Genomic DNA, 20,263 nt, shown 5'->3' on the forward strand with positions numbered 1-20,263 from the left:
ATGTGCAACTTTGATGAACCAAAAAGAGACGAATAGACAAATACATAAATATAGTAAACGGGCCTAGACTACACAAGAGAAGTAGGACGCAGCTCCTATATAGCACCCTGCACTTGAGCGAAATTGCTGCACGGTCAATTCAACCACTTTGCTGCGCAAGCGAGCAATGCAGTCATTAACGAAGCATGGTGCCTTCCAAAGGCGCGCATCAATACAGCGAGCGGGAGGCGCGCCTGTTCGTGGCTTGCGCGCTTCGCGGCCATGCACAGTTTCTGTTGCAGCCGCTGCGACGGTGACCAAGCTTGTGAGTCTGCTTGGTGCAGATATTGAGGCTTGATGCATTTGGGAACGCTCCCCGGGATGGGCTCAGTGGGGGTGTGCAGGCCTGGTACGTGGCGCAGCGCAGCTCCTCTCGCACACGGGCCCGGGGAATCTGCATCTGCCTCTGCAGCTCCCGCGCGTTTTCGCACCCTTGAAAAGGACCTACATTTTTACCTCGCAGGAGACGGGGGCGTGGGTAGTGGCGCCGCAGTACCGGTCAAAGGGTGTGGTGCACTTCCTGGGCGGCGCCTTCGCCGGCGCAGCACCCCAGGTGGGTGGCGCAGCCGCCCGGTAGGGGGCACAGGTCTCGCAGCCTCATCCCCGCATGGCTGCGGTGGAATGAAGCCTGGCTGGCGCAGGAGACGAGTCGTAGCGGTGTCCACAGACTCTCTGTTTCTCCCCAGCAGCTCACTCCAGCCTCCACTCCTGCACCCTCCTTGACTCCTTCACCCCATGCAGGTTGTGTACAGCCTGCTGCTGGACTCCATAGCGGACGCCGGCTACACCGCAATCGCCACCCCTTACGCCGTCACCTTCAGGCACGACGACTGCGCGCGCGCCGTACGGCAGCAGTTCCTGGACTCGGTGGCGGAGCTGCGGGGGCCAGCGGGGCTGCCGGATGCCGCGCCCGACGGCGTGCCCGTCATCGGGTTGGGCCACTCCAACGGCGCGCTGCTGCACCTGCTCATCGGCGCCTTCTTCCCGGGCGCCGCCGCCACCAACATCGTCATCAGCTTCAACAACAAGTGAGTGGCACGTTGCGCTTGTGAGGTTTGTGTAAGGGCACGTGCATCGGAATCTGTGGGTCCGGAGTTTCTGCAGTCTGCGCCCACCTCAGCACTGCAATCAGCCAGGCTGGCAAGGCATCTTGCCCCATCCTGCCCGTGACTCGACCGCCCGCCCCATGTGTGTGTCTGCCACGCGCGCAGGCAGGTCAAGGACGCCATCCCGGTGCCCGGGCTGATGGAGAACCTGCCGGGCGCCGTGAACGCCATGCGCAACAACCTGCCGCTGCCCGACCTGGCCAACCTGCCGCTGCCCATCCCGCTGCCTACGCAGATGCCCACCGGCAGTCAGGTGCGTGTGAGGAAAGCGCAAAGGGAGAGGGTCGGGGTGTGTCGGTGCAGGCCTTGGACCTGCCTTGAAAAGCGTGTGTGTTCGAGACTGGAAGACTCAGTCACAACTTTGTCTGCATCCTTGACAACTGCCTCTGTGGTGCGGTGTGTGCCGCCCTCTGCGCCATGCAGGTGCTGGGCGCGATGGCCAGCCTGCTGCCGCCGGAGCTGCGCAACGCCGCGGACCGGGCGGGGCAGCTGTCGGGCGCGGGGCTGCTGCTCGACCAGATCCCCTCAGTGTTCGGAGAGGTGAGGCCGCGGCAGCGACCGGGCAGGCATATGCAGTGCGCGGTGCAGTGCAGGCACGTGCAGCCCGACCTGAGTTGACCAGCCAGCGCCGCGGCGCATCTGTACCTGTTTTCACAGTGGGATCTGGGCGTTGGATACAACCTCCTGCCGCGCCCTGCGTTTTTGTGTGTGCCTGTGTGTTGCGCCCTCCACAGGTGGGTGGCGGCGCCACGGACTTCTACCCCACACCCGCCGAGAGCCGCGCCATCATCGGCGGCAGCTACGGCGTCAGCCCCACCCTGGTGGTGCGCTTCGCGGACGACTCCATTGACGAGAGCCTGGAGATGAGCGCGCTGCTCAAGAGCCGGCTGGGTGCGGGTGAGAAGGGGGACAGGGGGACAGGGGTAGAGCGGGGGAGAGGGGGAGAACGGGAGAGGTCACAATAGCTGCTGGTTGGCTTGTGAGCGGATGCGATGGTGGGGGATGTATGTGGTGACGGGGGCAGTGGTGAAAGTGTCGCATGCATGATGCTACGTGATGGATGTTGCTAGGTGCCGGCGTTGGAAACAGCAGCGCAACAACACGTTACACACACGTGTTGGTCGGATTGCTGTCCTGTCTGGGGTGAGCACGTTAGCGGCCACAGAAGGATGTGGGGTCCTACCCCTCATCATCACTCCTGGCCCCACTGCCTCCTGCCGCTCTTCTGCAGGCGTGACCCAGATCACGCTCCCAGGGTCGCACATCACGCCGTGCGGCGGCGACGTGCCCTGGCCCACCGGGCCCATCTTCACACCCGTGGACACCATCGCGCAGGTGGGCTTCGTGACGGCTTACGGCGGGGGCTAGGGGAATTAAGCCATCCATGAAAGGCGGGATTCACACCTAGGGGGCGATCACATCTTATGGACATCGCGGCGTGTCCTTCCATCCTGGAGTTCCAAAGCAGGCGCCCTTTCTCGCGCGGATGAATACTTGTCCACCGTGCGTGCTGAACCGCTTTGGCCCCGTTGAACTAACTGCCTGCAGGTGGTGAAGGAGCAGCAGCAGGCGGACATCCTGCGGCTGAGCAAGCAGCTGGTGGGCTGGATGGACATGGTGTCGGTGCAGCAGGCGGCATGATGAGCAGTAGTAGTTGAGTTGTCTGAGTTGCGTGCTTGTGTACTTGGGCGCGTGGAGCGGTATGCATGGCTGGCGTGGAGCGGTGTGCATGGAGCGAGTGCGGGCTGTGCATACTATGCGTATACTCGCCGATGTAGCAAAGCGATAATGAGCGTGTGTTTCCAGTGGCTAGTGCGAGCGCATCATGCCTTTTGTGTTCAAGGGGCGGGGCGGGGCCTTGCAAACATGGGCATACGGTACGGACATGAGTGTTAGTCAGGGACGTACGGACTACGGGAATGGGCGTTTGGGCTGTGAGGCTGCTTACGTACTGTACGTACTACTGAGAAGCCAGGTTATGCTGCCAGTAAGGCGCGTGACGTTAAATGATTCATCACGTAATGCTGCTGTAATGTGGTGTACGGGGCCGCGCCCGCGTGCCGCCCACATCCCACGAGTTACTAAACCTCTGTTGCCGAGGCGCTGTGGCGGGGGCGGGGTACTACCAGGGGTTAATTACATGCAGGGTAGGGATCCTTAAGTACTCACGTGTATTTATCCAGTGCCAACGTGTACATACTTACTTACAATACAGCTCGAATCCAGAAGAGAAAGGCGGTTGTGACGCCATGCAAGCACGACGGGCGGCGGACCGTGGCGGACAGACAAACACGACCTAAGCCCGTACGTAAGCCATCACAAATTCAAGTGCGCGTGGCTCCTGCCCTACCCCTGCAGTTGCATGCGTTCCTGACTGCCATCAGGAGGCCATCAGACTGACGCGAAGTGAAAAGCAAGAGAGGCAAATCGAATTACAACACGCACTTATCATAGGTAGTTTGCATGGAAGAAGGGAATGAGACGAATGCCGTGAACCTCTCAAGCAAGCGCTCTTTCAGCTTGATGTTGTAGGACAGTCGGCGAAAGCCACATCTAGATGCCCCAGGGCGTGTTCCGTTAACTGTGACATAGAACTAGTTAGAGTGGTAGGCACACCTAGCAGCCCACGCAACAGCCCAGCCACACACCTGTGGCCGCTTCAAGTGGTACAACAATAATGGTTTCTGCAGTAAACGAATCACACTGAGCAAAGCTGGCCTGACGCTTTTGACAGTGCACGTGCGCGAGAAGAAAGCCTGTTCGCTGGAGTGGCAGCAATAGCTAGAATCAATACGGTTGTACATACACACACAGTAGGCCGAGAGCATCCTCGACCCCCTCGCAGTAAGCAAGTGGTGCCCAGCTAGCTAATGCATTCCTGTGTGATGCGCGCTCTTCCCTGCACGCGCACAGCCCTGGCCAGCCACGCGTGCTGCAGCAGCTGCCTCGCGGTGGGCCGGTCGCCGGGCGCCTGGGCGAGCGCAGACCCAATGAAGTCCAGCGCCACCTCCGAAACTGAGACTGGGAGGGACAGGGGATCAGGGTGCGCTTGCGTCATGTGGGTCCCTGCTGCGGCGTTGCCGCTGCCAGAAGCAACTTGCTGCTGCAGCTGCTCTCCGGCTTGCTGCACCACAGCAGTACCCGTAGCAGCCACCGCCGCGTCAGGAGGAGTGGGAGTAAGAGGAGTAGTGGTAGTCAGGTGGGGCGGGAAGCCCACCAGTAGCTCATAGGCTAAGATGCCTACAGACCAGATGTCCACGGCGGACGTGTAGGCCAGCTGTTCGTTGTCCTTGTTCTCATCGTGGGTGTGCTTGAGTGGGCAGCGCAACACCTCGGGGGCCTGTTCGGGAGATGAGGTAGCCCCGGCATCTTGCTGTACTTGCTTCGGCCTCAGAGAGTGGACGCGGTGTGGGCTCCGCCCGCCCTTCCCCTTTTTGCTATACAATCAACAGGATATCATCTCCAGTGTCGGAGCCTATCCCCGCACTCACCATGTAACCCTTGGTTCCGGTTCGCGTGACTGCGCGCTCCTCCGCCAGGTTGATGGAAACCTGCATTGGCGCATGTACATACCGTACGTGTTGTGGGTGGGCGGGCACGGCGGCGTCACAGCCGTTCCCCACCAAGACTCTAGAGGCATGCCTCCACTTCACCACCCCGCGCCTCCACGTTGCTGGCTGTCGGTGCCGTGCCGCGCGCTTACCCCAAAGTCCGCCAGCTTGGGCGTCCAGTCCTCCATGTACAGGATGTTCTCGGGCTTGATGTCGCGGTGCACCACCCCCCGGCTGTGCAGGTACACCAGGGCGTCCAGGAAGGGGCCCAGCACCAGCTCCGTGACCTGTCAGGCGAAGATGGTGTGTTTGGGGTGGGGGTGGGCGGCGCGAGATGCACGGGGCAACTACATGCGCAACTAACAAGGCATGAAGCCGGCACGCTGACTTCATGCGCGCCCGCCGCCGCCGCCACCTTCCCCTTGCCCTTCCCCTTCCCCCTCCCCTTCCCCCTCCCCCTTCCCCTTCCCCTTCGTTCCCCTCCCCCGCATCCCACCTGCTTCTCGGTGAGGCGGCTGCCCATGCGGCGGTGGATGCCGTACAGGTCACCCCGCGGCGCATACTCCTGCACCAGCACCAGGTGATTCTGCCCGGCCGGGATGCAGAAGCAGGGCCAGGAGCAGGGGCAGCAGGGGCAAGGGCAGCGCACGGAGGGAGAAATTCAGCGCGCAACAGCAGGCTCGAACACAAGGGCCTGGGGACACAACGGCCTCCAGGGGCTGCTGCTGGCACGCAGTGCAGGTCATTCATTTGCGTTCACGGGCAGGGCACTCACTGCGTCGTAGAAGGCCGCGTATAGCATGCTGCACGCGACGCGGAGATTGCAGGCGGGCATGTGGGTTTTGTTGCTTGAGGCATGAATACAGAGGGATGGCAGAGGGCATTGGTACAGCATGTAGCGGGCAACCGCAACTTGATTGCTAGTTACCTCCCTGCCACTCAAACGCCAGCATGCAGCCGGTCTCCACATACCGTACGTACACACATCATCAAACCGGGCCACGCACACGCACTCACATGATGTTGGGGTGCACCAGCGGCAGGTGCAGCGCGACCTCCCGCTTGGCCACGTGCAGCGCGTTGGCCGACACACGGCTCCGGAAGAATACCTGGATGGGCGGGGCAGCAGGGGCCAATATCGAACAACGGCGACAGATGCCGCAGTCGCCTGTGAGTCGCCCTGCTGTATGAAGCCACAACACAGCTAGATGGGATTGGTAGATTTCATGCATGGTCGAGTCATGCGCGCGCACATGTACGGTACAACACGACCACATGACCGGTATGGCACGCACCTTGAGGGCCACGACGATGCCCGAGCGCTTGCACGTGGCCCGATACACTGCGTGATCAGCGTGAGTATGCATAGGGGGCCATATGACCTAGTGGTCACGAAGATGCAGGTTGGGTGAGCCCATCCCCTCCAAGAAAATTCTGCGCTGGTGCTGTATGTCACGCACGCAGCACTGGCACCTAGGTTTCTGCATGCACCTACTGACCTTGGCCCACGCCAGCCACCGCCACCAGTAGCACATACGGTACGGCGCTAGCACGCACAGACCTCGCTCACCCGATGACAGACTGCCCTTGTACAGGCGCTTGGTGACGGCGTAGTCAGACAGCGCCCAGCACCGGCGGTGCATGGTGCACGGCAGCGCAGGGTTTGTGCCCAGCAGCACCGCCGACTCGTGCATCACGTCTGCATGGCCTGCCGCCGCCTCAGCGCCGGCCGCCGGCGCCACCGCGTGCTGCGGCTGCGGCGGCCGCCACGCCGCCGCCGCCTGTGCCGCCATCGCCTCTTGCTGCCTTTGCAGCGCTGCCACCTCCCATTCTGCTGGCGGCGGGGGCGGCGACGGCGGCGACGGCACGACGTCCTCATCCCCAACACACGCAGCAGCTGGCGCAGAAGACATGCTCGGCGGCAGCGGGACACCCCCTACTTCTCCCCCTTCCCCTGCCTCCAGCCCCTCCAACATGTCTTCCACGTGCCACTCCTGCAGATGCAGCTCATATGGCGCCTGCTGCCGTCGAGCCTCCAGCTGTTGCATCTGATGTGCCGCTTGCAGCTGTAGCCGCAGCAGGTGGAACGCGTGGCCACCGCTGCTTCGGCTGCTGCTTCGGCTGCTGGCGGCGGCAGCAGACACAGCACTCGGGGTGGGGCCGGCGATGCCGAGGTGGGGCTGCTGCCAGATGTCAGTGGGGGAGCCGGTGGAGCTGCTGCAGGTGGTGGTGATGGCGGCCGCACGAGCTGTTGTTATGGCGGCAGCGGCGCCTGGTAGCAGCGCTGCTGTCGCCACCGCCGCCGCCGTGGCGTCCATCAACACCGGTGGTGGCGGCGGCAGCGGCGGCTCAGCTGCACCCGGCATGGGGCCCATGGCAACGGCCGCCGTCGGCGGGGTGGAGGCGGGTGGTTGCGGTGACCTGCTGCTGCTGCTGCTGCTGCTGCTGCTGCACTGGTTGGCACCATGCTGCTGCTGCTGCTGCTGCTGCTGCGGCTTGACGATTCTGTCTAGCCAGCCGCTGCTGCTGACACCGGGCAGAACCGGGGGAGCCACCGCAGCCGTGGGGCTTCCGCGAACGTCCCAGCAGTGCATGGGAGAATCTTCTGCGATGCGGTTTTCCTGTGTGGAGAGCAACCCGCCGCTGCCTAGCTGCAGCAGTGCCGCCGCTGCTTGCCACGAGCATGCCTGCGAGATGCTGTAGAACGCGGTGCCGGCGTGGCAGCTGCCGCCTGTGCCCCCGCCCCTTTCCAGGTGCGTCTTCAGGGTTGTGGGGCTCGGCATGGACGCGAGGTTGGCGGACTGACTGTGCTGAAGGGCGCCGCCGCCGCCAGCAGTGTCTGCTGTCGGGGTGCGCGGAGGAGCCTTGGCCGCCTCCAATGCTGTTGACGAGAAGATGCTGACAGCAGCAGCCGCATCGGGCGGCGAGGTGGCAGCCCAGCAAGTACGCGCCTCGTGGCCGCCACCGAACGCACTGTCCTGCTGCGGATGATGGCGAATGCCGCAGAGGCTGCGACCAGCAGCAGCAAGAGCACCGCTGCTTGCCGTCTCCTCAGCAACTGCTGCCGCAAAGTGTTTCCGATGTGCCGAGCCTCCGACACTGCCGCCGCCACCGCCTACACTGGAGTCCGCGTCTGACACGTAAGCAGAAGCACCACCGCCGCCGCCGCCGAGCGGCATTGGGCTGCTGGCGCTCATGGGGCTGCTGTGCGGATCAGACGACATCGCGCGGCGAAAGGAGGGGTTGAAGAGAATTCTCAAGGTATGCAGACGGCTGCTACGGTTGCGGCGGTTGTTATGGCCGTCGCCTGCCTTGCGGCCGACACCATTTCCAGCGCCGTCGCCGCCGCCGCCGTTCACGGCAGCGCCGCTTGCAATGCCGCCGCCGCCAGCAAGCGAAGAGAGTGAGGCGGCAGCTGCGGAGCCAGGCGTCGGCATGGCGGCGGCAGCGGTCTCGTGTTGCGGGATGGCAATCGGTGATGGGGCAACCGCCGCGTCGCAGTTGTCACCGCCGCCGTGCTGACTGCTGCTGCTGTCGGTGCCGCCGCCGCGGCGGCGGCAGCAGGTGACAGCAGTAGTGATGGCGGCGGATTGGCATTTTGCTGGCGGCCGCCTGTAGCTGCGACCACCGCTATTGCTGGTGGCGGCGGCCGCACCTCGGGACGCCGCCGGAAGAAGCTGGCTCGTGTTGGCATCCAGCAGGGATGCGCCCCTGCTGGGCCCGCCGTGCACTTGATTAGCAGGTTCCGAGCTGTAGGCGTCGCCTGCTCCGCAGCTGCGGCGGAAGATCATCTTCTTGAGGCTCTGCACGGTTGTAAGACGGTTTGCAAAGTGTGGTGATGCTTGGCATCTTGTGCAAGTAAGCGTACGTACGGAAGGCGTGCATGCATGGATGTACGGATCTACGGACGTGCGGATGTACAGATCTCATTGGAGGGTAGCTCGCTGTCTGCTCGTGCTGAATGACTCACTCGCAAAATGCTGCTTTTATCCTTGGTCGGGCGTGGTTCCGGTGACAGGAGTGCTGGCGTCCCCGACACTGCTGGGTCCGCACAGGTCGCCGCCCCAAGGCTCAGCAGGTTGGCCTGCGGCCACGGTGTCGGGCGGCGAGCCCGCCGTACATGTGACTGGTCCCCCTGACATGTGTGTGTGGAGGCAGTGACGGCGCTAGAAGAGCTTGTGCGCTCCGTGTCCTGCTCCAACAGCATGTTGCGTAAACCTGTGCGTGTGAGGTGTTGGTGAGGTCAGCAAATCGGGATGGCCACACGTGCAACCGACAGCACGGCTGGCAAGACTCGCTGCGATTGCGTCCTTGATTCCGTCGCCTATGCATATGGCATCAGGAATTGCGGTGGCGCGCGCGCGTGCCGGGGTTCAACTGAAACCTACTGTGCATGCGATACCGGCGGTTTTGTGGAGTTCGCTGGGTTGTTTGTTTGTATTAAGCAATCCGGCAGTAATGTATCTCTGTGTGCAAAGATCCCTAGCTCAATTGAGTGTACCTTTGTTCAATGACACATTGCACACGTCGCCCGCTGCCAGTTTCCCAATTTCAGGAGCCATGCCTTAGTGTTGAAGCCTTGTAGAGACAGGCTTCAAAAATGCTGTTCACTGTGCAGGTCGCTGTGCCGTGTGTTAGGGCCGTGCCCGAGCAAGGTGCGTCAAATGCTCCTGAGTGCTCACGCACGCCGGCGCCCACTATGCAGTGATAAGATTATATGCGACGTACTTCTGCAACTCAGTAGCATTGGAATTTTAGTGGACTCGGGTCACAGGCACCGGAGTCCGTCGCCGCGAAAGTGCTAGGACTTCCCATCGATCCGTAAATACTTTTGGTGTACAAGGTTAAGTAGGCAGTATTTGTATTAGTTCATGAGGCAATCAGTTGCAGCTGTGCTGGGCCGCGAGCCGCGGTTGCAATGGGGTTTCATAACCCTAGTTTTGCACAATCGACTCCCCGGTGACAGACCCCAGCACATGGGGTGAGTCCCTGTCGTCAAGCGTGAAGCGTCTTCCTGGGATGCCAGTGTTAGCGTGCTAATTTAAATCCCCAACGATCCGCATGCTTGTCCGTTGTCGGCTATGACGCTATGGTGCGTTGGGTGTTAAGTCGCACACGGTTCCCCCTCCTGATCCTCAGCCGCACCTGCAGGCCGCCCAGTTCCTCCTCACAGAGCCGCCTCCAGCCGCCTCCTGGGCTGCGGCCGGTACGTGTCGGCCGCGTCCTCGCCGCTGCCGCCGTCCTCCTCCCCGTCGCTGTCCACGTCGCTGCCGTCCCGTGCAGAACTCTTCCGCTTGCGCCCGCCCCGGCCCGCCGGAGGCCGGTCGGGCTGGAACACGAGGCTCCACACCAGGCTATCTCTGGTCTGCAGCGAGGCAGGTGCGGGGGTCGGTGTTCACGACATTCAATGCAGCATTATTTTCGCCTGAAATTGGGTCAGAAAGTCTTACACACCACATTCCACACGCCCCGTACACCCCCACCGCACGTCAAGGCCTGCCGGGAACCTCACTAAACCTTACCCACCTGGTGCCGGCAGGTCAGCGCGCGACCAGCGGTGTCGCGCTCGGGGTCGGTGGCCAGCGCGGTCCGCGCCGACACCGCCTCCCAGGGCACCACGAGGATGACCACCATCAGCTTCAGACTGCGCCGGCGAACAGCTGCGAGGTAGAGGCAGGGCCGAACAGCCAAGCTCGTAGTCCAAGGCATACAGTGTGTAGTACGCACACGTCTCTTTACCGTGTACCCTGCTCCCCTCAGCGGATATCTTACCATCAGAATGTTCCTTCCTCCTGAACCAAACCCCCATTCGACAGCCCCGGCCCCGCACCTGCGCCGGCTGCAGACGCCACGCTGCCGCTAGAAGCGGATGGCAGTGTTTGACCTCTGGCCGCCGCTGCTCACGCTGCGAGCGTGACGCCCGGATGCGCTCCCACAGCACCTGGCTCAGGCCGCTGGTGACGGACCCCGTGTCGGGCTGCACCCCGCACAAGTACACCGCCAGCGCAGACCACGCAATGAAGATGGAGCCCATGGCCCTGGGGGTTGGGGTTGGGATAGGATGAACAATGTGGAATCCGGGGTTAATGAGTGCAAGGCGTCGAAGAGGGAGGCGTTGATGCAGGGGGATAAATGATTACAGCCCCCGGCCATTTCAGCGCCTGGAAAGTACGGGGGGACGCTGGCTTGGGGCGCTGGAGCCATGCAGGAGGCCCCGGTTCCGACACACCTGCAATGCCGTCTCTTGAATGCGGGTAGAAGCCGGCTGCTGTGTGCACGCCACTGCCTGTCAGTGGGGGCGCAGGGCAAGGGGTCGAGGCGAGAGCACACATGTAGCACACGAGGGGCACCACACACCTGCCCCCTTGAGCGACACTGGTATTTCCCATGTGTCCCTCACCTCCCTTCCGCAGTCCCCATGCCCTACCCTCCCTCCCCCTCCCCCCAATTCATTCTCACAGCCAACCCACGTTGGACCCCGGCTCCTTTACCGTATTTGTTGTGGAGCAGCTGCTGAGCCTCGGCCCCGGGCACCGCCCCAGCGCCCCCGCCGGGCTGAGCGCCCCAGCCGCCCCGCCGCTCGCTGCCACCTCGGCGTCCGCCATCTGCATGGGGTAGGCGGGGTACAGCAAGCCCTTACTCCTCCAGCTCCTGTGGCCGAGGTCAAGGGCCACGGGGGGTCAGCAGGCTTCGACATGATCACCAGCTGTCTTACGGGCGGGTGGGCCGGCGGATTCGATGGAGGTAGTGCCGCTTAAACCAATCCACAATGGCGAGTGAACTTTGCACTATGATGAAGCTTGCACATTGCACTTTTGGTCTGGGCACCGCGACCGCGCGAGCACCTCGAAAGAACGTGAGGCAAGCGAGTGCGTTGCCAGCTGTTCACCATCAAAGCTCCTCCTGGAGTATACAGTATGATACTCTCACATAATATCAGTATGTGCAATTTTGCATTGGTCTGCGCTTGATTGTAAATTTTGCCCGATCCCCATGCTAGATTTCCAACCGTTCAACCATTCCCTCCCCCTCTTTCATGATGTTATAGTGAGCACGCAGTGTCACTAGATGCTAGAAGCCGGCGCGGCAGCAAACCTGACCTAGAATCCGACAGCCTGCCAGGACCTACTCGGAACCGGACCACCCGTCGGTCCAGCATTCCTACTGCGAGCCATTTGGACTAGTACAAACCGACTTCGTTGCAAGCCCGGTAGCGGCTCGTCTGGCTGTGCGTGCGAGCGAGCGACGCCGGGAGCTCGCTCGCTGATCACCACAGGATGTGCCGTGTGGCATCGTGTGCCACACTGCTACTGGCATTGCTCTTCCTGCTGCGAGGTGCAGCTGTGAGTGTACAACCTGACGTTCGTGATCAAGTCCCACACACTTTGGGAATTGGCCCCTCCGACTTCCCCGGGGATTGGCACTGCTTCCCCATGTATTCTAGGGCCTTGATCCCCGGGCAAACTGTACGGGGCGCCCCGGGGAAGTGCTTTCCGGGAAGTGAAACGTTCCCAGAGAAGCATCGGTTGAGGTCATATGCGCTATGTGTGCTAAATTGACGATTCTGCACGCTTGTTTGCGCCCTGCGCCGGCATTGGTACGCAGGCTCAGCAGTGCCCCGATGAAACGGTGGCACTCGTCTACAACAACGGCACCGGATACGCAGTGCAATGCTACCAATACCTTCAAGGTGGGCGGTCTAGTCCGGTCTAGTAACTTCAGTGTCAGTGGGGAGCCAGAAGTTATGTTTGGTAACGGTGTGCACATGCACGATTGAACGGCCAGGTCTAGGGTAGGGCTGGGGCGGGATGGTAAGGGCCGGGGCGGGATGAGGGTGGGTCAAGCTAGCTCTCCGGGATGCGTGTGTTGGGCAATAATACGCGGACCGGGCATGCCTTGCTAGCCTCCCTGGCCACCACTCCGCACGGTGAGGGGTTGTACCACCGCTCCCAGGCGAGCACAACCTGTGAACACGGACGTGGGCGCCTTCTTGACACGCCTTTCCAAGCTAGCGACTGAGGGCGAGCAGCTCGCTCTCAGCGCAACAGTTGTGCTGAATGAGCAACAAGCATGTCCGACACGTGTGGTGGCGAAGGGTGGACGGGTGGTGGGCGGGTGGGCATTGCATGTATGGGCGGGGAATGAGAAGCCAGCATGCAGCCTCCACTGTCCCTCATGCCTTGCCCGCCATCCTGCAGCAGATGAATCTGCAGCAGCCCTTTTGTCTGGTTGTCCCAAAGTAAGCTGACAGTGGCACCGCATTACCTACTCCCCCCTGCCGGCGCAGGTCGTTACAGCTATGAGGAGCGGCAGGAGCGCTCCGAACTCAGCAGAACGGATTTTGGCAATTATTACTACTACTGGAAGCAGCGGCAGCCGACGGTGCGCGTCGTAGAAAGCGGGGCCACGGTGCAATGCTCCGGAAACGTCTTTGACGAGTACACGTATCAGTACTGCAACGCCGGCGGCTGCACAGGCGACACGCTGACGGGCACGCAGAGCAAAAACAGCAGCTGTGTTCAGTACCGTTTCTACGCCTTCACGGGGAACGTGTATGCGTGGTAAGTGGATGGGTGGGAGGGTGAGTACATGTGGATCGGTAAGCGTCTGTACCACATGCATGCACATGAGTGACATTATTAGTTTATTACCCTGAATGCCCATTCCAGACTGCTGATGCTGACATCCTGCACAGACCCACTCTCCATGTCGTAAGCACACATCACCCCCACCGCACGGCTGCCTCTCACCCGCACGGCCTCGCTCTCGCACTCCCAGGGTCATGGGCGACGTGTCCAACCTCCAGACCTTCCGCCAGCTGGTGCGGGACACCGATGACAGCCCCAACCTCATCCTCAACTGGCGCGACTTCACCTCCTTTGACAGCACCTACTCGTCAACCGACACCATCCTGATCCAAAACTTGACACTGCTGGTGGGTGTCGGTTGGTGGATGCACGCCGTACAACTCAGCAGCAGTACGGATGGCCAGCACACATCTGGGGCTGCCGTGCCACGGGGTTCAATCGGGCTCATCATGGGTTCATATGTACATGTGGCACGTGGCACGTAGGGTTGCGGGGCCTGTGCTGGCTGTGGATGGGTGTGCGGCTGCTGGTCCAGCCACCATCATGAGGCGGCGGGGGGCCGAGCCCTTATGATACAACTGTGAGCACATGTATGCGCGACCACATACCGTTCACTGACCGCGATGTGATGTGTGCTTGCCAATGCGCATGCATGCAGGGCGGCAACTCCTCACCGCTGCCTGGGACATCACCATCTGGGTCCTTATCACCACCGCCCGCTGGGACATCACCGTCGCCACCCGTGCCACCACCCTTTGCAACGCCATCACCGCCGCCACCCGTGCCACCACCCTTTGCAACGCCATCACCGCCGCCACCCGTGCCACCACCCTTTGCAACGCCATCACCGCCGCCACCCGTGCCACCACCCTCGCCAACGCCATCACCGCCGCCACCCGTGCCACCACCCTCGCCAACGCCATCACCGCCGCCACTTGTGCCACAGCCCTCACCAATGCCATCACCACAGCCCTCACCAACCCTATCATCGCCGCCCTCGCCACCACTCGTGCCACCACCCGCGCCAACGAAGTCTCCGTCGACGTCACTACCTCCCAGGCTGCCGCCGCCGCCACCGCCGTCACTGCTGCGGCCGTCGTCACCGCCGGTGCGGCCAAGACCGCCAGTACGCCAGCCGCCGCCGTCATTGAGGATGCCTAGGCCACTGCTGCTGAGCAAGTCCAAACCGCCCCCGCGGCCTCTACGCCGGCCGCGGGCCACCAGCAGTGGCAGTGGGGCATCGCCGTAATGATGAACGACTGCTAGCGCTGATTGCATGGAGGTGATCGATTGCAGCCTTGACTACTGAGAGGTGCTTCTTACCGGGCTTCGTGGCCTCGGGCTTTCCTATGCTTTGTTCATGCGTTACGGTGATCTGGTAAAGATGGTGGTAGTACAAACTCGGAAGAATGATTGAAGATGTTCATAATGCATGTCCGCCTTAGCTACGATCTCACCAACTCGAATGGCCGACGTGCTGGCATGAGGCTGGGCTGCCACAGCTGGAGGGGGCAGCCCCTACCACCCTCCACCCATACATACCATGCCCGTAGCGCCCTGCTTGCGGCCCCCATCCCTCCACCTGATTTTTTTGTCTCAATGACCTTTTCTATTGGCCTTTGTATGCGCGGTATGTACGGACTGATCTCGCTCGTCTCGCAAACGGCAATGCAAACTATCATGGACATTGGGGACGGGGGCGGGGCTTCCGTGGCACTTACGAATTGGCGCAGGCGCCTGCACCCAATGAGCGGCTCGTGCTACCTAATGCAATAGTCATTGATTTGCAGTAGGCGTCGGGCACACATGCCCAAATAGCCTTGAACACAATCTTCATGGTCCAAATGCATTTATGTGAGGGGTGATCTAATCAGGGGCCAGGCAGGAAACCACATGTATGTATGGGGTGTGGTGGGGTGTGGTGGCCTGCGCCGCCTAACGTTAGTTACAACTCAGGTGGCCAGCGTCGCATGATTTGCTAGATCTGCCTGTTAGCGCTGGCTGCAGTAGCGGCATGGGGCCGGGGTTAGTCTGGCGGCAGGTACCCTCCGTCGCCACAGCGTGGTGCCCGTATCTTCCATCTACTCTGTGGAAATTCTGTCCAAACCCGCCGAAGGAGAAGGGAATAGAATGGGGAGCTTCTAAGGAATGTGGACGTGTTGGCGTTGACTTCGCTCGCGGTAATTGTCGACGCTTGTGGGGGTTTGGGGCGCTTGCCTCGTAAGAAACGTTTCCCGGCATAAATGCTGATGAGGGAGGGGTCATCTACGCTGTGTAGACGCCGCGGGCCTGAGGGCATCTGCAAGATGTCAGGCACTGCCCACTGCCCGCAGGCTGCTGTTAGTCAACGGTATTTGGGTGTCGGTTGATTGTGTCTGCAAGCATTTGTGTCCCAACCGCTGCGCTGGAGTGGCGGCTCGCCGTGCACTCCGTGCACTTGGGGCAGACCTCGTGCCTCTTTTAAAACATGCGTGTCACATGCTTGCTTGCAGCGGCTGCAGTTCCCCCGGATACACCGCTGCCAGTCTGTGCGGGGCTCTGTGCGGCATCTTGTTGATTGGAACCTTGCACGGCTGGGCTGGGGTTGGTGTAGACCGCGAAGCCCACCCCTGGCGAAGCCCTCATTTCCACCACTTGGCGGGACTAGAAAGGTACCGTATACAACACGCACGCGGTCACACCAAACGCAACAGCCCCCGCCTCTCCTCGCCAGCCGCTCACAGCCGAAACTCTGCTTCTTTCTTTATCAGCCACAAACATCAGCCACAAACAATGCCTCGGAAACAACGCCTCGGAAATTTCCTCCCAACTAGTGCGCGGCCACAGCTCCCCTACCGAACGTCGCAGCACCTATCCTCACCATCAGCAACGCTTCCTCACCTCCGGTTGTGTTGTTGGCGTGTTGCACCGCATTCGGCCTGCCCGCCACAATTGTCGTACACATTCGGGCCCCTCTTCTGCTTTGCTTCGCCTTGTTCTTGCCCCTGTTTGTCACACTGTCGCCCGGCCATTGTTTTGCTGCACGCCGTTGCATTACGCTAGTGCTCGTCTACACAGCTCATCCGTGGACGCCGGTCGACTGCCTGCAGGTGCGCATCGGCTATGCTATCCGCGCGGTGTGGCGTCGCATTGAGTCTGTGTGGTGCTATCGCCTTGGCCGGGCGCCCGGAGCGTGAGGAATGCGCGTCAGCAAAACATCGACACAACCTGCCAGCTACCGTCGGTACAGTAACAGCGCGCGAACGACGCACCAATGCCTTGTCCCTTCTTGCTACGCATTTATGTGGGCACGGGTGGGAGCCACACACATCGGGACTACGCTTTCCTGCCCCTTGCCATGTTCCATCACGAACGCACGCGGTCACACAGTGCTTGTGTAGAACCGGCAAAGATTGCGTGTTACGATCTCCCTCGCCACGAACGCCCTCCCCTCGTCTCCCCTCCACTACCGTATGGCTGCTCCGACCACCGCCACGCCACATCTGCGCTTGCAAACTCATACATGCCACACGCCTCTTTTCCGACAGCCCCCCACGGAGGGGTCAGACACCGAGCGACATCGTCCCCTGTCTTTTTGGCGGGCGGGTGGGCTCGGCGGCGCAATCGCCATTTATGGCCTAGTGCCGCTTTAAACCAATCCACAATGGCGAGTGCACTTTGCGCTATGATGATGGCACATTGCACTTTTGGTCTGGGCGACGCAACCGCGCGAGCACCTCGAAAGAACGTGGGGCAAGCGAATGCGTTGCCAGCTGTTCGCCATCAGAGCTCCTGCTGATGTATATAATCTTCTCACATAATACATCTGTAAGATCAATTTTGCATTTGGTCTGCACTGCTGCTGATTGAAACTCCCCCGGATTCCCATGCTGGATTTCCAACAGTTCAACCTTTCCCTCCCCCTCTTTCATGATCTTACAGTGAGCACGCAGTGTCACTAGATGCTAGAAGCCGGCGCGGCACCGAACCTGCTGACCTAGCAAACTCGCTCGCTCCACTTCTGGCAGCAGGGGTCGTTGGGGTCTCTCGCCACTGCGTGCTATCTTCTACTAAGCACTTAGTATCATATGTGGCAAGCAGGCAAGCCTTACTTTACTTTGTGAGCGATCCTGGGCTACTGAGGTGACTGCTGAGCGAGCCGACCGGCGGGAGAACGCCGCTCCGGTGCAAACAGCTTCAAAAGCATTAAACATTCTCAGAGCTACAAGCAGTGCGCAACGGTGAAGCAGCAAGCCAGGTAACGGCTGTGCACGATGGCACCGCACGCCCACCAGTCATGTCTCGCAGCGACTGCTGTACTGCTGGCGGTGCTCTTCCTGCAGCAAGGAAAAGCTGTAAGTGCACAATTTGACGCGGCTACTTTGAGTGACGCTAGCTGAGGCAACCGCAACGCATGCAAGGTTCTACTACACGCACAGCAAGCCAAATAAGCTGCACGACGTGCATAATATTATATAAGCCCTCAAACAGCCTGCACCGGCACCGATGCCCTGTGTCGATCGTGTCCAGCAGCAGCAGGCTCAGTGCCCCGATGGAACGGTTGCACTCCTCAACGGCACAAACGCAGTGCAATGCTACCAGTATCTTGAAGGTGGGCAGTCTAATAGCGTTTGTGTTGATGGGGAGCCAGGATTTATGCTTATGGGCGAGGCTTGCTGCTTGGTAAGGGCTGCTGGGTGGGGCATGCAGGGTTTTGTGGAGGGGTAATAAGTAACAGGGTCCCTTGACTGAGGGGCCTGGAGCACGTAGCAATCTTGATTGATGTACCATTGCCTTTTTATGGTCACCGTGAGACGTCAAAATGCCTGGTGGCGGAGGACGTGCGGGCGGTGCGTGGGCGCGCGAGTAGGCAGTGGGCGTAGTGGGCGGGGAGGGAGTGCGTGTGGCAGGCTAAGCTAGGCAGGCGTAGATAGGGTGCACGGCATGCAGCTCCCCTGTCGTCCCCCACGCCTCGCTCGCCCGCGGTCTTGCAGATGCGTGCGGGGGCTCTGCAGCCCTTTCTTCTAGTTATCCCAATGTCAGCTGACATTGACAACGCACAATAAATTACCAGCCGCTCACTGCCGCCGGCGCAGGTCGTTACAGCTATGAGGAGCGGCAGGAGCGCTCCGAAATCAGCAGAACGGATTTTGGCAATTATTACTACTACTGGAAGCAGCGGCAGCCGACGGTGCGCGTCGTAGAAAGCGGGGCCACGGTGCAATGCTCCGGAAACGTCTTTGACGAGTACACTTATTGACTCCTTACTGCCGTGTAGCGTTACAAACCGCCACGGCCCCAAACGATAATCCCAATCTCTCAAACCGACAATAGCCTCCACTCATGCCTCAAGCGGCCTAGCAACTCATTCGTGGCCCTCAGCGGCCTCCTACCTCCGGCCTCGCAGCTCCCGATACCCCACCAAGTCCGCCGTGCCCGCCCCAGCCCGCCCGTGTTGAGGTTGCACTAGTGGCCGAAAGTGCTGCCAGTACTGGGTGTGTCGCATGTATGAAGTGCCTGATAGCAGCAGAGTCCAGACAACCACGCACGCCGCAGCGCCCACGGGTGCCACCACATTAATCCGCGGCGGCACCAGGGGGGGCGGGTGGGTTGTCACCGTCCCGGCAGAGGGACGATCCGAAATACAGTACAGAAGCACAACGGCAGATAAGGCGCCGTGTGCTCCTGACGCGTACAAGACCCAGCTCGGTTCGGCCCCATGCACAGGCACGTACCCGAGCGTCCTGCGCCGTGCGTGACTCTAACGCAACACGGCAGTTACGTCGCAATAACTAGACTTATCTCCACTGCGCTGCGATAAGTCAGCGCTTATTGACTCCTTACTGCCGTGTAGCGTTACAAACCGCCACGGCCCCAAACGATAATCCCAATCTCTCAAACCGACAATAGCCTCCACTCATGCCTCAAGCGGCCTAGCAACTCATTCGTGGCCCTCAGCGGCCTCCTACCTCCGGCCTCGCAGCTCCCGATACCCCACCAAGTCCGCCGTGCCCGCCCCAGCCCGCCCGTGTTGAGGTTGCACTAGTGGCCGAAAGTGCTGCCAGAGTTTGGTAGTAGTCCTCAACGCGGGGAGGTCATGGTGCGGGCGACGGCAGCCCTGGTGGCTGGGCTTGATTGGCTTCGCGTATGCAGCTCTTCTCGCAAAGCGCTCGGCCCAACGGCCGGTCACGCAAACCAAGGTGCGGTCGGCGGTGATGGCGGCGGCGTTCGTGCCCTTGCGCTACCGAAATCATGTGTCTCGAACACCGCGGAGCGCTCCGCCCATCGCCTTGCTTGCGCACGAACGTACGGTCCTAGTTGCACACTCGACAGCGGTCGATAGAACGAGCTTCGTGCTTGGGGATATTGGCTGCACGAGCAGCACCATCACATGGGGATGAGCGCCGCCGGAGGCGCCGCCGGCACCTGCTGCAGGCGGCGCAGGGCGACGCCAACGCGGGGCCTGACAGCGCCACACTCCGTCGGTCATGGGCGGTCAATGGTCACTACCAGAAGACAAGCAGCAATAGGAACACGACTGGCGTTGCAAGGGCCATGATACCAGACTCACAAACGTATCAGGTGCACCAATGGCCACGACAGAAACACACATGCATTGTCCCGCGTGCGCCAGCCACGCAGACGACGCCGGGGCGTTACAGGGAAACACATGCATCCTTGTTCAGGTGTGTGGCTTCTGGGCAGCTGTGGCCGTCCGTGTGCCTAGGAAAGGTAACAGTGCGTGTTGGCACGTGTTGGCACGAAGCACTGGAGACCTCGCTCGGTACTCTCTACCGGCCCCCAGGGCCATGCCATAACACGTGTTGACGTTGTAGGCTGCTCGGAACAACCTTGGGAATAATAACAACTTCGTGACTCGAAGCTGGGACAGACTAGCCAACATGAGCCACGCAGGAGAAGGCGCGAGGTGCAACACTAGAGCGGTTTTACGTACGCGAGTCACGCGCGGCAACCTGCCCTTCACCCGCGCCGTCGTGGT

At 61.1% G+C, this 20,263-nt stretch overlaps 5 protein-coding genes across 6 annotated transcripts; 3 read left to right on the forward strand and 2 right to left on the reverse strand.

Moving 5' to 3' along the window:
• The first annotated feature begins 73 nt into the window (after positions 1 to 73).
• Positions 74 to 3,254, forward strand: CHLRE_06g278264v5 (uncharacterized protein). Its single transcript, XM_043063181.1, has 8 exons — positions 74 to 304; positions 503 to 592; positions 781 to 1,067; positions 1,251 to 1,398; positions 1,569 to 1,685; positions 1,880 to 2,042; positions 2,377 to 2,480; positions 2,694 to 3,254. The coding sequence occupies exons 1-8, from the start codon at positions 167 to 169 to the stop codon at positions 2,784 to 2,786; spliced, it is 1,140 nt and encodes a 379-aa protein (XP_042923884.1). The 5' UTR covers positions 74 to 166; the 3' UTR covers positions 2,787 to 3,254.
• Positions 3,255 to 3,269: 15 nt separating this feature from the next.
• Positions 3,270 to 9,512, reverse strand: CHLRE_06g278265v5 (uncharacterized protein). The gene is made up of 10 exons (XM_043063182.1): positions 9,198 to 9,512; positions 8,667 to 8,914; positions 6,267 to 8,499; positions 5,992 to 6,038; positions 5,714 to 5,805; positions 5,472 to 5,499; positions 5,193 to 5,282; positions 4,849 to 4,983; positions 4,637 to 4,696; positions 3,270 to 4,485 (listed from the first exon to the last, which is right to left on the reverse strand). The coding sequence occupies exons 1-10, from the start codon at positions 9,256 to 9,258 to the stop codon at positions 4,009 to 4,011; spliced, it is 3,471 nt and encodes a 1,156-aa protein (XP_042923885.1). The 5' UTR covers positions 9,259 to 9,512; the 3' UTR covers positions 3,270 to 4,008.
• A 104-nt stretch (positions 9,513 to 9,616) lies between these two features.
• On the reverse strand, positions 9,617 to 11,612 carry CHLRE_06g278266v5 (uncharacterized protein). The gene is made up of 7 exons (XM_001697920.3): positions 11,412 to 11,612; positions 11,167 to 11,301; positions 10,926 to 10,978; positions 10,601 to 10,734; positions 10,527 to 10,535; positions 10,223 to 10,356; positions 9,617 to 10,061 (listed from the first exon to the last, which is right to left on the reverse strand). Exons 2-7 carry the CDS (start codon positions 11,299 to 11,301, stop codon positions 9,864 to 9,866), a joined length of 663 nt encoding a protein of 220 aa, XP_001697972.2. The 5' UTR covers positions 11,412 to 11,612; the 3' UTR covers positions 9,617 to 9,863.
• A 130-nt stretch (positions 11,613 to 11,742) lies between these two features.
• CHLRE_06g278267v5 (uncharacterized protein) lies at positions 11,743 to 15,754 on the forward strand. The gene is made up of 5 exons (XM_043063183.1): positions 11,743 to 12,039; positions 12,302 to 12,386; positions 12,984 to 13,257; positions 13,475 to 13,631; positions 13,943 to 15,754. The coding sequence occupies exons 1-5, from the start codon at positions 11,974 to 11,976 to the stop codon at positions 14,531 to 14,533; spliced, it is 1,173 nt and encodes a 390-aa protein (XP_042923886.1). The 5' UTR covers positions 11,743 to 11,973; the 3' UTR covers positions 14,534 to 15,754.
• Positions 15,755 to 16,950: 1,196 nt separating this feature from the next.
• On the forward strand, positions 16,951 to 18,582 carry CHLRE_06g278268v5 (uncharacterized protein). 2 transcript variants are annotated; one of them, XM_043063184.1, is made up of 3 exons: positions 16,951 to 17,618; positions 17,797 to 17,875; positions 18,360 to 18,582. In XM_043063184.1, exons 1-3 carry the CDS (start codon positions 17,538 to 17,540, stop codon positions 18,521 to 18,523), a joined length of 324 nt encoding a protein of 107 aa, XP_042923887.1. In that variant the 5' UTR covers positions 16,951 to 17,537; the 3' UTR covers positions 18,524 to 18,582. The 2 variants fall into 2 exon arrangements, with proteins under 2 accessions (XP_042923887.1, XP_001698047.2); XM_001697995.2 differs by having other exon boundaries at positions 17,181 to 17,618; positions 17,794 to 17,875.
• Positions 18,583 to 20,263: the final 1,681 nt, after the last annotated feature.

The sequence above is a fragment of the Chlamydomonas reinhardtii genome, chromosome 6 (genome assembly GCF_000002595.2).
Source record: "Chlamydomonas reinhardtii strain CC-503 cw92 mt+ chromosome 6, whole genome shotgun sequence".
NCBI lineage: Eukaryota > Viridiplantae > Chlorophyta > Chlorophyceae > Chlamydomonadales > Chlamydomonadaceae > Chlamydomonas > Chlamydomonas reinhardtii.